Source organism: Calonectris borealis, chromosome 3 (assembly GCF_964195595.1).
Source record: "Calonectris borealis chromosome 3, bCalBor7.hap1.2, whole genome shotgun sequence".
NCBI lineage: Eukaryota > Metazoa > Chordata > Aves > Procellariiformes > Procellariidae > Calonectris > Calonectris borealis.
In genome coordinates, this window is record NC_134314.1 from 2,690,521 (window position 1) to 2,705,516 (window position 14,996).

Below are 14,996 nucleotides of genomic sequence, written 5' to 3' on the forward strand. Positions count from 1 at the left end.
TGACAGTGAAGTGATACCTTTTCAGAATACTGTTCAGCCTCCAGTGATCCGTGTCTCAGGGTCCTCTTTATTATATTGCACATCGAGGTGGAACCCTGTTCTGGCCAATGAAGGGGCTGTGAAAGAGCATGAAAGGGGGCAATTCTGCAAGAACAGATCGACAACCACACAACGGAGGCTGGTGTGCTTACAGCCTCCATCACCGTTTGTTGTAATGCAAACATAGCAAGCTGTTTCTGGAGGCTGCAGTGCAGATGTTGGCCATATTTGACTTGCCCATCTACTGGCTACCACCCTGCATCAGCTGGAAGTCATTTGTTTAGCACTTGAAATAAATGCAGAGTAGTGTGGCCTCAGCTTTTAGCATTCATCTCTTCTGCCCCGGAGAAGAAAGGTAAGAGAAATGAAATGAAAAATTTATGGCTGGCTCTGTCCAGAAGGAAAGTTGTTTGGCTTGGCTACCCATGCTGTCAAATTTCTTCTTTCAATATCTACCAGTTTCTTTACTACTCTAAAAAATTGTGTGTGTGTGTAATGGGAGGGGAGAATGGCATGGAGAGGGGAGAGGAGTAATAGTGCATCTGAACAGAGTGATACTAGACCTTTAGTTAGGAACCTAAAACTTTGCTTCCTTTTCTTAATTACAGCTGGATTTGAAGTTGGCCAAATTGGACATGGTGATGAACTTTAGCTAAGCCAATGTATTTGCATGTCTTCAAATTGCAGGTCTTGGATTAGCTCATCAGACAGTGTAATGTTTCCCCTGTGCTTATGATCGAATTTGTCCCCATTTTGTATCTTGTCATGTTCTGTCCTTGGTGCAGGAACCTCTAATGCAACTTCTGCCAGTTGAAACTTCCATTTTACCTTATTTCACTAATTTTTCAAGCCATTTAGGATTTCATTCAGAAGTATCTTTCTCCTTTTTCTCATCTTAATTCTAATAATGCAATGCACTGATAGAATACATATTCCTTCATCAGCCACAATTCTACAAAGCACAATGAGCAGCCTTGCATTTACAGACTCTGCAACAGTAAATGGCTTTTCCTTTTGTTTTTCCTATGCTGCAGCGCAAGGGGATGGGAAATGATGGAGAGGGAGGATATGTGAGAGAGGAGCACGGAGCTGAAGGTTAAAGTCAGCTGTTGCAGTAAAACAATTTTTAGGCTCTCTTTAGTCTTTATGAAATTACCAGAAACTTTAAAAGTCATTTAGATAATGAATCTGACAGGGAAAATTAAACCTAGAAGACATTCTACAGGGCTGCCTTGTGTACTGAGAGAAGAGGGCAGATTGCAAAATAGTAACAGAGTATTAAATGGTGACTTGAAAATAAAGGAATGATTGATAAGAAGCAAAAACCTAGCATAACACTTATTAGTGCTGGTCCTAAATACAGGAGCTGCTTTTTATAGAAACTTTTTTAATGGTGTCTGTAATAAGATAAACAAGAAGCACTTGGGTTGGGCTCTGTATAAATAATCTCATACTGATAAGAAAAATGACAGTATAAACAGGAGCTAATAATAGTTCCTGCTGAATTTCCTATCTTGTTATTTGAAGCTCCTTTTAACATAGCTGCAGCTTACTCGAGGGTAGGTATTTAGCCCTACATGTGGCAGGTGAGATGCCAAATTTTTATCAACAATAATTTGAAGTCGTGTGCTGCAATTTGCTTTAATTGCCACAAGAATTGTATCTGGGTACCAAGTAAGTTATGGTCAGAAGGCAAAGGATAGAGAGATAAATGTAAACTTATTAAGAGATGCTGTCTCTTAGCTTCCAAATGTAGATGGAGGGCAGGGGAAATGTTTTCAGAAACTAATGTCTTTCTGGTTTGTACTACGGTAAAGGAGAGAGGGAGGAGTGTCCACAGGTGAGCCCTTTGCAGCCAGGCTAAATGCTTTGGTGGATGATGCCTCAGTGAGGTTTGGAAATACTACCTTTTCCACTTTTTACAAATAGGAGGTGAAGGAACAAAAAACCCCTTACTTTCCTGAGGTCACAGTGGAAGCAGTCTGTGGCAGAGCAGGAATTTGAGTTCAGATTTCTCAGTTCTTGGGCTAGTACCATAAAAACTAAACCACCATTAAAAAAAAAATCAACAACAATAAAATGCAGAGGTCATTTTTAAAAAAAGAAAACCAACATAACACGTTGAGCTTTCCAGTGTGCAGTTCTGTTAACCTTCCCAATTATTCTGCTTGTACAGTTCAGCCCTGTCCTACTGTCTCTGTCTTAGTTGATACGAGGTCTTCAGGACTTAGCTTTGTATTATGCTAAACACACACAGCATCTAGCATGGTGGAGGGCAGCCTTGAAGCACTGCTGTTACACAAATATAATCCCTTAAGGTTTGGAACCTACACACAGGGATGCTGAGCAAATGCAAATACAAAGTGAAACTTAACTAGTTCCTAAGAGAATTCAGAAAATTACTGAATTACTGATCATCTGAAATGGCAAGAAACTGGATTTTGAAAAACATTTTCCTTCCCCCCTTTTTTTTTTTTAATACTCATGACCACACAGGGAAAGATTTGTTTTTCTGTGATTTTGATCTTTGCAGGTTTCCTGTAAACAAGCTTTGCTAATCTCCTAAATGGATAGATGTCCTTTGCAAGCATGTATTATATGAACCTAGGACTTTGCTTACAAACTGAAGAATTAAAACACAGTCAGTTACTGTCTTCTCCAAATCTGACGTATTCCAGGTGAAAGAGACATTAAAGAAATGCAAAGTAGAGTTGCTGAACAAATCTATCTGTGAAGGTGAAAACCAGTTACCAAAGACTTGATGAATAGCAGTTTTGAGGGTTACGAGTGGATTTGTACTGCAGATACCAGTTACCTTCTCTTGATGATGCATTTTGCCATTTCTTTTACGTATTTGGAAGGGAAACTTTTTCCCCAAATAATATATATAGGACAGAGCTGGCCAGAAGAGCATGCGTGTACTGTCATCTCCATTTTGTTTATAATTAGCAAGAGTAACCTGCTGTGGGAAGGAGTGATGTGTGACACAAGAAGTCAACATTTGAATTGCTATAATCCTTTGTGATTACCACTTTTTTCTTCACTATTTTCTGTGAGAAAACTAGTTGTGCTCACTACGATGTGTTCGTGTCCCTGCTGATGCTGAGCCCAGAGGATGGCAGTCTTCCTTGAGGTCCGTGGTTCAGTTCGAGAGTGAATTTCCTCAAGACAGCTGGATTTTCAGTACTCCAGAGAACTTATTTCATTAATCTGCTTCTGGCAGCAGGATGATATCTTTTTTCCTGCCAGCGCAATTTCCTAAAGTAGCATGATTACAGACAGTGTGACCGGATGGTACTGGTGGTAGTACTAGTCATTGTCCCTATGAGTCAACTGTGTAAAACCCACTTGATATGCACGAAACTCTGACATCACCATTTGGGGTTTCAGGTTTTTTTAATTGAAAGGAGTGAAGGATGGGTTTGTGATTAAGACACTGTACTGGGATCTAGGAGATCCTGGATCAGTTCTTCTGCTACGGATTTTGCATGTGACCTTGAATCAGTCAAGCTGTTGGAATATATAGTTTTGGGGCCTCTAAACCGAGCTGAGGTACAGATTAAAGATACTTTATATCTTAAGAACAAAAAGGAGGAGTGGTATAGGTAGAGGAAACCTTTAAGAAGCTCAGCTTTCGTTACAGATCTCTCAAACAAGGAAAGAGAATAATAAAAAACAGGAAAGAATGATAGGAAATGGGACTTAAAAGGGTCTTCTAGAGGTCATCCACTACATTCCTATGACCAAAACCGAGATCGGCTGCCTAAGCCATACCTGACACGTTTTCTGGGTTTACAGCATTGCTATAGAAGTCTGCTAGCCAAAAAGCAAAATGGGCTCTGGGCTTTTTGCTAACGCAAAAAATGCTATGGACTGCAGTGCCGTTCATGAGATACCACAATCAAATAATAATGTACTGAGAATTTATAGTGAATCTGTACGTCTCGGTGTCCTTTACAAAGCTCCATTTTGCAGGAGTGGCTTTATAAACTGTGAGGACTCGCAATGAGTCAAATGTGGACATGGCAATACACAGCTTGAATCTTTTGGCTCCTGCTCCTTTGCTTTGTCTCGAGCACATTGTCTGAAGTGGCTAACATCTGTACCACTTTATGACAGTATCAGGCAGCCTCTTGAGCAGAATTTGGATTTTCCACTATACGACTCTTGTTGAAGATACTTAATCTCTATTTATAATTTTTATCTAATAATGCTTTGCATTTATATCTTACATTGTTATCCAAACACTCAACAAACGCTAATTCACTGCAATAAGTGCAAGTGGACTGTAGTAAATAAGTAAATTAACGGTGCTGTTACCCATTGATTAATAGGAGCCATGCAGCCAAAAGCAGTGAGACACAAACATTTGTGTCCCACAGCACTGTGTTAAAGAAATGGCATTTATAAATCATAACAGTAGGTGAAGAGCTGCCAATTTTCAAAACTTGGTCTTTTCACCGGTGATCAGGCATCTAGATTGCATGATTTCAACCAGACTGAAGCCTTGTTTTGGGCTGGAGACCTTTATCAACTTACATTGACTTCTTTTGGTATTAACTTGTACGCTTCCACAGTTACTTGATGTAAACTTAGCAGAATCTAAGGTTTGTGTCTGGTTGAATAATTCCACTTCCCTAGTAGTGTAAACTCAATTATATATCCCCGTTGTGGGCCCTGGGGGTAGTCAGCTCTTGACTGCCCCAGCTGTTTCTGAACTCCTTCAGTTGTGGGGCAAAGGCAGTCTCTGGGAACGGGTGTTAAGAAGATCAATAGATGTAAGGGAAACAAAACCAGACCAGGGTTTGTGGGCAGAGCTCTGTTGAATAGCAGTAAGCTTCTGTACTCGAAACAAAACACACCTATCCCTTTTCCCCAGGACAATTAAAACTTCATAGACTCTGGAATTCTCTATAAGGAAGAACAGTTAAGAGCATAAACCCTGTGATTTTAAAAATCTGGTTGGTGTAAACCCACCTGAATATGATACCCGAGAGTCAAGTTTAATAATTCTAAAGTTAACTAGCTTCAGTGTTCAATGCAAAAAAAAAAAAAAAAAAAAGGCATAATAAAACCCCCGTATTAAAAGTGGTAAAACTACAGGGGGTTGTTTTTCATGAGTTAAATATGATTATGAGATCTTATAAAACCTTGATGCATCTCAAGAGGGGAGGGGTAGTTTGGTTTCCATGTGAAAACCAGCCTTCTACCTGCCTCAGTATTATCACCAAGCAGGTGGTGGCACAGGTGGTGTTCAGCAGTATATTGTTACTTGGAGCACCTCCTAAAACTTTAGTTCTCAGGAGAGTTTAGATGTTGTTAACCCTTTCTGATAGCTGAAGAGCCTTGTGGAAAGCACAGGGAGTCCTCCTACCTGAAGTACTGCTTCAGTTATTCAGCAAACTATATATTTTTTGATACTTTCAGGTGAACCTACAGTTCACCTCCTAGTGCACTTTTAAACCTCTTGCTTTATTTGGTTCCTCTCTTTCTAATTACTTCTTTTCCCTTTCTGCATTCATCCTTCATATGGAAATAACTGTATTAACTTCTAGGGGTTTTTCCCCTTTTACTGTTTTCTTAGAAGTCTTGCTTTAAAAACTCTGGAACTTTTTGTCCCTAATCTTGCCTGGATACGTAGAGCTTGAATCCTGCTTTGCTGACAGGCAGCTGCCCTTTCTGTTTTGTTTTCTGGCTGTTGTTATAGCTGCTGATAGTTGGCTTGCTCCATTTCTGGGCTGATTCGATCTATATCACATAAACCGTTTCTATGTTTATCTCCCTTCTTATTCAAGCATTTAATGATAATGATCTCCTAACTATCATTATTTTTACATATAATAAGGGTAAGGGACTTGTTCCCATTTCACAGATGATGAAATTTAAGAATCAGGGAAGTTGTGGACAATTCAAGTCAGTGGTAGATTTGACTTCCCAGTTTGTACCCTCTTTGCTTATAGGTTGATTGTGCTGATTCCAGGATGTACCTTGAGTAAGGTTGAAAATAACGATGGGGAGAAGTTAAAGCAGTTAGGGACGGGGCAGGGAAGCTTAAACTCTCTACTTTTTCTGTGATTGAAACATTGTAAGTTCCTGGGCTTTGTAAGACAATACCTTTTATCAGTATATATAAACCACTTTAAAATGTTTTAAAAAGAACAAGTTTTCTCTTCCTCTTTCTCCCTTTTTTTTTTTGTTTTGTTCTGTTTTTTTACAGGTATCAGTCAGAGCCGGATCTCCCATTGGCTGTTGCAGCAGGGGTCGGACCTGAGTGAACAAAAGAAAAGGGCATTTTACAGATGGTACCAGCTTGAGAAGACAAATCCTGGTAAACAAACACAGCCTAAACATCTCCTGCTGTTTTATTTATGGAAAAGAAGCCTTTTGTCACTGATTTTTATTATCACTGATCATTCACTTCTCGGTCTGGTGTACTGAAGAGGTATTCCCTCTGACCAGTTTACTTTTTAGGAGGGTAGGAACAAATCTGTGTTTTGCTTTGCAGCAAATGATCCACAGCTGATTCATCCATAGCTGTCTGTCCAGCTCCTTGGTCATGGTTACTTGCCCTGTCCTCTCACTGCTAGCTGACTCTGGGAATGAGAAGCAGTCAGTGAAGCTGTAGTCAGCTAACATGAAATACATGCTGAGTCTGTTAAGAATGAACAAATAGGAAACATTGATAATGGCTGCATAATATAAAGTTGCAGCAAACACCCTCCCATTTCGGCAGAGAGGATCTTTGGGATAACTTCAGAAGGTTTTGGGTTGGATCTCAAGTTCATGGATGGGATGTTGATAGTTACAGTGATAAGTTGGAGATGTGTCTTTCAAATCCCACCTGCTTCTCCAAATCTCAAAATAGATCTTAAATACAAGAAGAGAAGTAAAGCTGCTCATTATCTTTAACTCACCAGCAATATTCAAAATGACAGTTGAATTGATTTCCTTGCATTGTTCTCCATAGATTTTGTTTGACCACAGTTCTTATTTTTCCCTTTAGCGGTTTTATTGTAAAGATCAAAATATTTACGTTTAATTTCCTTTAAACAATGGCATGATTAAATTAACTGTGTAATTGTCTTAAGGAATTTAAGACTCAGGCTCTCTAATGTGAACTTGGCTTCAATATCTAGAATTCTATTAAGAAAAATTCCAGTGAAAACAAATCCTCGAAACTTCTGCTTTGTGTGTAAGCTGAAAATCAAGATGCTCCAGCTGTCAGTTGGCCTGAGAATACTTTAGCTTAAAGTTGGGTGGGTTCAAAGCCACAGCCGAGCCTGTCCTTTCTGTTAAGCATCTAGAAAATTGCTTTAAAGAATGAAAGTGCCGGGGGTTGTGAGGTGCTGACAAGCTGCAGATACCACTGAGAAGCCTTGATTTTGCAGTGGCTGGAATTGTGATACTAAGGATCAGCAAAGTTACTGGATGTAGCTGTCCCGTATCAGCTGCTTTGAAAGCCTCGGGTTGTATCCTACGATGTAACTCTCAGCCATTTCCCTTTGATGGAAGGTATTGCCTCTAAAACAGTGGAGAGAACTAGAGGTTTTTTAGAAGGTGGATTTTGGAAAAAAAGCCCAAAGTCCTCTCCTAATGTTGAAAACTGTTGTGTGGATCTTTCCTACAGCCGTGCATCTTTTCTTTCCAATATCGTTTGAAGTTGTCTAAGAAATAGTATTCTCTGCTGGGATAAGAGAAACCTTGTCAAACTTAGCACTAGAATCTTTAGTTCTTCCTCTTAACCTTCTTTCTTTCCCCATATTCACAAGCTCAGATCTTGTTTGTCCTTTCGCTCTTGAGAAGTGTCTAAGGAGGGAAGACTAGCAACACTGAAGGCTTAAATTGAAATGAATCGACGTTAACCTCTACTTTTCTGACACACTGTCTTGCTGAGGTCTTGTTCACTTTTCTTTATACACACGTGGAAAAATTTCTTAAAGAGTGGTTGTTTGAGTTTAGCCTTTTTTCAAATAAGAGATCTTAAGCAGCATTTGTAAGAAGTGTAAAATGCAAAATGGCTCCTCTGCCTATGCCAAGGGACTATTTGGATGCTTAAATTCGCTTTAGAACCAAATAATGTCTGTTTCTTTTTAGAGGCTGAGGTAAAGAGGGGAACCCTCAGTTTTCCCGTAGCTATTGGAAAAGTCTACTTGAGGAAAATGGTTGTGTTATTTATCGTAGGATCATCCACTGCTTTGAATCATTGCCATCTACTGTATTGCAGGTCAGACTGGCTAGCCAAGAGACAATTAACATGCATATGTGCAAGTCTATACAGGGTATTAAGGAAGGTACCAACCTCGTCCAAAGCATCCTGGATTTAAATTACTGTTATAAAACCAATTTGGAGCCTAAGTTTTGGATACTACTTACAGTATGCTGTGATTAGTAGACTTGACTAGCTGTTCTGCTCCCTTCTTTAGACTCAGAAAATGAGGAAATCAGTAGAGCCTCCTGCCGTGTTCACAAAGAAGCGATGCCGTCACTGCACTCTCTGTAGAGAGTAAAAGATTATTCTCCTTTGAGGAAACTTAAGAGATTAAATGACTGTCATGTGTTTTTTCTATTCACTCACTTACTAGGGAGTGACATTTGGCTTTCTATTCTCATATATCCCATCTTTTCCAATTCCAGCTGCTGGGAATAAAATCTCAATCCTTCTCCTTTGAGTGATAGAGTCAGGTCTCTCTGCGCAGAAGCAGCTACATGTTTGAGTTACCAATGGGCAAAGTGAGGTCTTTGGGAACTTTTAGTTCCCCATTTCTTTAATTCCTTATTTTGGAAAACTGGATCTTCCGAGTAAGTCCATTTTCTGACTTTGTGTAGTAATGGAAAGAAAACTTTTGCTTAAAATGGAAACAGTTTTAAAGGACTAGGACACCAAATATAATCAATTTAATGAATTGTGAAGAAAGAATAGTTGTTTTGTGAGGAAAGAACTGGAGATCACTTGGCAGACTTGTAGTCTTTCCTTGGCTCTGCCAGTTTTTCTGTACGACTCTTAGCAAATGATTTCACCTTTGCACCTCACTTTCCCGTCTCCTAGGTAAAGATGAGACCATTTTCCTGTACATGATTTGCCTGTAAGGTCCTCACAGCAGGGACTGTCTTTTACTACGCTTATATACTGCACCCAGCCAGGAGTTTCTAATAATATAGGGGACAAAAGATGACTTATAAATACATCAAAAGATATTTTCTTTTTCTTTTTTCAAATGTATAATGGTGCTATATAACACTTTAAATCATCCACAAGCAGTCCTGCATCTGCTAACCAAAGAACTTCGTGTTGTGGAGCCTTAGGGTGGTTTTGAGATGTTGCTGCTGTTGAGACGTTGCTAGATGTTGCTCCTGTACACAAGAGACTCAGCAATTCCATCACGATTCGCTATTTGCCAGCTTGCTTTGGCCTCTTGAATATGTTGTTTGTTGTTCTTGGTTTTGATTGCTTATTTGCATGGGTACTTTCTATATTTCTCCTGTCTTTGATGGCGGGTGTTCAGGCAACAGCAGACTGGAACATTGCAAAAGAGACTTAAGCCTCATGGATCATTAAAAAAAAAAACAAAACACTTTTCCTACTGTATGCAATAATCTTGCTCAAAAATTTCTTGATCAACGTTTTCCTGGTAGGAGTGATGTCAGAGTTAATAGCAATGCTGCGAATTCCAGTGTACTAGTGATTATAAATTTTTCTGGAAACGGTTGCCAATTAGGGTGAAAGGCATTTTTTTGTTAAAGGGAAGAAGTCAGTGCTAAATGCTAGGGTTTGAAAGGTCTTTAATCCAATTAATAGGGATGCTTTTCATTTAGATCAGACTTTTTTTGGACAGGCACCACATCTCTTGTGTTTTGTAGGGGACTGAGAGCATTTTGGCAGTAGATAAATAGTATATGTTTCAGAAGCCGGTATATGAGTGCATAGAGACCTATAATGTACTGATTTTTTTTTTCAGAAGCCTGTGGGTTTTTTACATTGGTAGTTGTTAACCTGATTAGTTTGGCTGGCACTGGGTCTTGGGCGATGTGGAAAGTTTGTTATGGCGTAACTTTATCATGTCTTTTGCCTCTGTGTACTGCAAACTGAAGCTGGCACCTAGAAATGATGTGTTGAAGTTACAGATGGATACAGACTGCTTCCATTTAGGCTGGATTTCCATTTAGACTGGGTATTTATTTCTGCTAGTCTTCTGTAATAGGAAGGCAGCTGTGGTCACCTTGGAGAAAACCATGTGCTCTTCCTCCTTGAACAAAAGGAAAAAAGAAAGGTAGTTATTATCAAGATGTAGCATCTCTTGTGTTATTCCCATAGCAGTTCTTGTTCAGCTATAAAAGAAAAACCTACCAAAAAAAAAAAAAATATCAGGGGCTGGGTATCCCACGAGATTTGCACTGGAAGCGTATTGTTGGTGATTTACTATTTTACAGAGCTGCAGAGAAAATAGTCCCTGCTCTGATCCTTTCCATCCAAGCAATGAGCTCTGTAGGGAACCTTTTGCTGTGCAGGCTGCTGATTCAAATCTAGCCTGGCTCAGGAGTAACTGAAAGGTGTTTATCATGTGATCTCAGGTCAGCCTGGCTAAAAATGAAGTGCGACATCTGTTCTTATCAGTATAATACACGATAGGTACTTGCTGCAAAGGCTTGCTACTAAATGTTTTTTTGGAGCTGGGAGATGGCCTGAGGCTTGCTCCAACCATCCTGCGCGTCGCCCCTGTATGGCAGGGCCTCTCTGAGACATGTGATGTGTATCAGCAATTGCATGTGACGCTTTTAAGAGCAACGCTCTTTCTTCAGGATAGCGTCTGGGATGAGAGAAGGCAGGCCTTTGCCGTGAGGAATTTTGAGTACAGAGATAAGCTGCATTCCAATTGGAGAGCACCGCTCTTGCCTCCTCTCCCCAAAACCCCACCTGCAGCATCCCCGAAGTCATACCCCACATTTGAGAAAATACTGGCTTGCACAAAGAAAATTCTGTATTGTTGCAAAAGGTAGTCAGCACTGGCAGCTAGTGAGAGATGTCGCTTTTCATTTTTCTCTGCAAAAGGAGTTCTTCCCAGACAGTTCACCTCTATACCTCTTATAGATGTCTTGCTTTTTGATACATATACTAAGATGAAACTCTCACACTGCATTTGCTCCGCTCATTCTGCTCAGAAGAGAAGTTTCACCACTTCTTAAAACCTGTTTGAGAGGTTTGTAAAAAGAATCTGACCTAGTAACTAGGATATAACTTATTAAGTTGTAAAGAAGTGGAGCTGGGTGGGGAGAAGATTGCAATGAAGCGTTGGAACAGCAGAATAAACGGGATCCCCAAGTGCTCACTTAATTGAGGGGGATGAAGAAAAGCTCCATAGCTACCTTATCAAATGTGGCAGCAGTGTGTATGTCCACCACTTTTGCCACTCATGCATCCAAGCACATTTTGGGCCTCTGTATGCATTCAGATGCTCCCGTCTTTATGTGTGTGCAAAACCAGTGGTGGGTACTTGCTTGTAATTCTCAGCATACTTCTCTCTTATCTGCTGCTGATATTGATGTTACCCCATAGAAAAGAGAAATAGGTAAATTGATCTAGCAAGGCTACTAAAACAAAAAAAGCATCTTATATTCAGTAACTGAACATATCAGTAGCAGGACCAAATTTATGCTTTAACTGTAGATTTTTTTCTTTGTCTGAAAAATCTCAGGCAAATTTCATGGAAGTATTCTGTGTCTCTTACCTTGATGTTAGGCATCACTGATATTCCTATACTCTCCCTGTGAAATGAAATCCTCAGGTAGGGAAAGTACATTGCTAAGACAATGCAGGGAAAGCTAATTTCTTGTCCTGTTCTCCCCTGCCTCTTTTTTAAATTTTTTTTTTTTAAAGTTTTTTAGTTTTTTGAAGCATATTTAAAGCCTAGCAACTTGATACTGACCCAGACCCCTAAACTGTCTGTGCAAGTACTGGAAAGAGTAGATAAGGAACTTTCCTTGAAATGGCCTCCCAATAAATTGGCAATGTAGGAAATATTTCACGTGTCAAGAAAAGTAGGTGATCTGTGTAGACTCGTTAGCTGGGAATTAGTAAGAGTCACTGTCTGTTGTGTATGCAAGGCAGAGATTGCGGGCTTCACTTCCTATAGACTTCTCCTGGGTAAAATTTTTAAATTATTTTGGGCTCTACTGCCTAACACAGATGCAAGCCCCTGGCAATAAGGAAAATACTCATTGTGCATTTCTGGAAAGGAACACAGCCAAATACATAAATAGCTAATTTCTTGCTTTTTAACTGTAGGAATTTGTTTATTGGTTAAACTCTAAGTTCCCTTAACCTTTTTACTCTGTTTTAAATTAAACAAGCAGTGTTGTTTCACTAGCACAGTATGTTTTTATGATGAAATCCTAACCATTCTGAGCAAGTCTGTGTACCCAGAGGGATTTGCTGTCTCAGCCCTGCTTTTACGTGTGCACAATACTGTATTCCTCCTGTGAGCAGAGCTGCCTGCTTCTCTTGGATCTATCCAGGCTGGTTCAGTGCATGAATTCCAGTTAAGCTCAGTGTGCATATGGGATATAGGTGGTGATTTATCTTTTCATATGACTGTTTTTTGGTTTGTTTTTTTTTTTTGCACACAAGAACAGCTATTTCTTCCCTCCACGGGAAGTCACTGAGCACAAAGCTGTCCTTCAGAACATACCCTCTTTTACGTACGAATGTCCTATACCAGGTTCCCATCCTCACCAAGGGATATATGAAAGATTGGTCTCCCAGTGTGTCTTGATTTATCTTGATTTATTAACTGAGGGGCTGTTGTGGAAAGAATCAGGGGTAAGTTTCAAAAGGCCTTTCCTGAGGGCGTTGTGCCAAGTCCTGTCTCTTGCTTGATGCTTTCCAGCTCAGGCTTCTTGAAAGGAGAAATATATCCATAGAAGGGGAACAGAAGACGAAAGGTGTGATGTTAATCTGCTTTCAGTGACTTTTTCAGGCAACCTGGCACTCAGGAGCCCGTGTTTGCACAGGTCACAGGGTGTGTTTGTATCGGTGGAACTATTTCAAGTGTTTACTCAGCTCTTCGGACACATTGAAATACCTTTGGTATAAATTTACATTTTGCTTCCTGAGGCTGTTGTACAATTAAATAGAAACCTGCTATTTCCCATTTCATGGCAGAAGAGGTAGCAGCACAACCTAAATAAATCCGAGCTAGAGCATAGCTCACCCTTTCTGTAAGCCACTTTTCTTCTTGATGAAGACAGGACAGCTTTTCCAAAGTGGCTATCAGCTCAGTTATGTCTCCCTTAGATTTCCATAGTCACCTAATACCTCTCTGGCTTGGAGGTTGGGGATGGGAACTCTAGCTGGCTTTGTGTATCTTTAAGGTGTCTTTGTTTGATAATGCTTTACTTCTTTAGTTTGAATGGTTTCATCATCTGTCTTGTCTTTTTTTCATGAGCAGGAGTGAGAAAATGGGCATGATTTTTAATCCACTAGGAAACACAGTATTTATTATTCTTAGGGGCTACGTTAAGCATGAGACCTGCTCCTATCCCAATAGAAGAGCCAGAATGGAGACAGACGCCTCCCCCAGTCACAGCTACCTCTGGGACCTTCAGACTACGGCGAGGCAGTCGGTTCACATGGAGAAAGGAGTGCCTGGCTGTTATGGAAAGGTATGTCACTTTGGGGTTATGGAGATGGGCATTTTAAACCCAATACAAGTATCCTTTTTCCTGCTCTGGTGGACACCAGCTTCATTTTCATGGATGTGTTTTAGCATCACACAAGCCAATAACAGTGTAATCATTTGATTCTAGACGATAGACTAGGGGGAGCTATTTCACCCCTTCTGTTGTTTGAAAAAATGTTATAATCTTTGGACAATATCTCGGATTTTGTAGCCCCTAAGACATCTTGTCCTTAGCTCAATCTGAGTGTTCAGCTTTTCCTTTGCTTTTGCAGAAACCTTTCCCTCTAGCCTAATCCAAGCTCTGTCTTGGTGGGGGTCTGCACACTCTTTACATTCTACATTTCTCTTTTCCCGATTTACTGATTTGTCCTCATAATGTATCATGTTATTTTATAGTTGATACTGGCATTTCGGCAGCACTATAATTGTTCAGGATGCAGAACTTTGCCTAACAAGCAGTAGATTCCTTGTCCAAAAAGGCTCTTACAACCCTTTTACATGAGCTGGGAACAGTACAGAGCAAAGTGGGTCTTTCAAATACATATGCAGAGTGGCAGGTGATCATTAGAGCTCCCAGCTCTTCAGTCCTGCAGAGACGAAGCACTCTCTGAGCCTGGTCTCCTGGCTGCCTATGTGCTTTGCCTTTCCCTCTGCTTACAGTAGTGTCTCTTTTGTGGATAATGTTGTATAATAGAAAAGGGCTAGTGAACTCAAATGTAGTTTAGGGATGAATGCTTATTTCTATTCAGGGCTAAATGGCTGGGAGGAGTTTTCTCTCCTCTGAGAGCATGAGGAACCTCCTTTCCATAAAAGCACCAGATGACTCCCTGTGTGTGCTACACTCCTCTCTGGTTTGCAACTCCATTGAGTCATTGGCCAGCAGATTTTTAGGATGTGCTTTTGCCCTTTCTGTAATGCTGCTCTTTCCTCTTGCTTGCACAAGGGTCTTTGGAACTGATTAGGAGCAGGAGAGTGTCTCCTTTTGCCTAAGCTAAGTCCAAAATACCGAGCTCTCTCAGGGACCCAAGCCGTTTTACTTCTCTGTGGCCACAGGCCATCACAGGGTCTTTGCAAGCCTGAGACCAGTAACTCAGGGTTTGTTTCCGTATTCTGTCCTGGCACTGCACTGATGTTTTCAGCTTTGGCTCAGTGTTTCCCCAAAGGAAATAATGTCAATGTTTGAAATTTGTTCTGCTTTGCTAGACCCAACTAATGCAAAGTCCTGAAATCTGATAGTACAGGGGACTGTGTTTTTCTAGTGTCCCCCTCTGCACAGGCAGTACG

The 14,996-nt window shown here is 40.3% G+C and overlaps 1 protein-coding gene across 16 annotated transcripts in view; it reads left to right on the plus strand.

The window, feature by feature from the left end:
- HMBOX1 (homeobox containing 1) overlaps positions 1–14,996 on the plus strand; it is a 127,148-nt gene that overhangs the window by 67,380 nt on the left and 44,772 nt on the right. For all 16 annotated transcript variants that reach the window (XM_075144827.1, XM_075144828.1, XM_075144826.1 and 13 more), the window contains 2 exons: positions 6,257–6,367; positions 13,542–13,695. In XM_075144827.1, the coding sequence (XP_075000928.1) occupies positions 6,257–6,367; positions 13,542–13,695 (265 nt within the window). The remainder of the gene's footprint in view (positions 1–6,256; positions 6,368–13,541; positions 13,696–14,996) is intronic.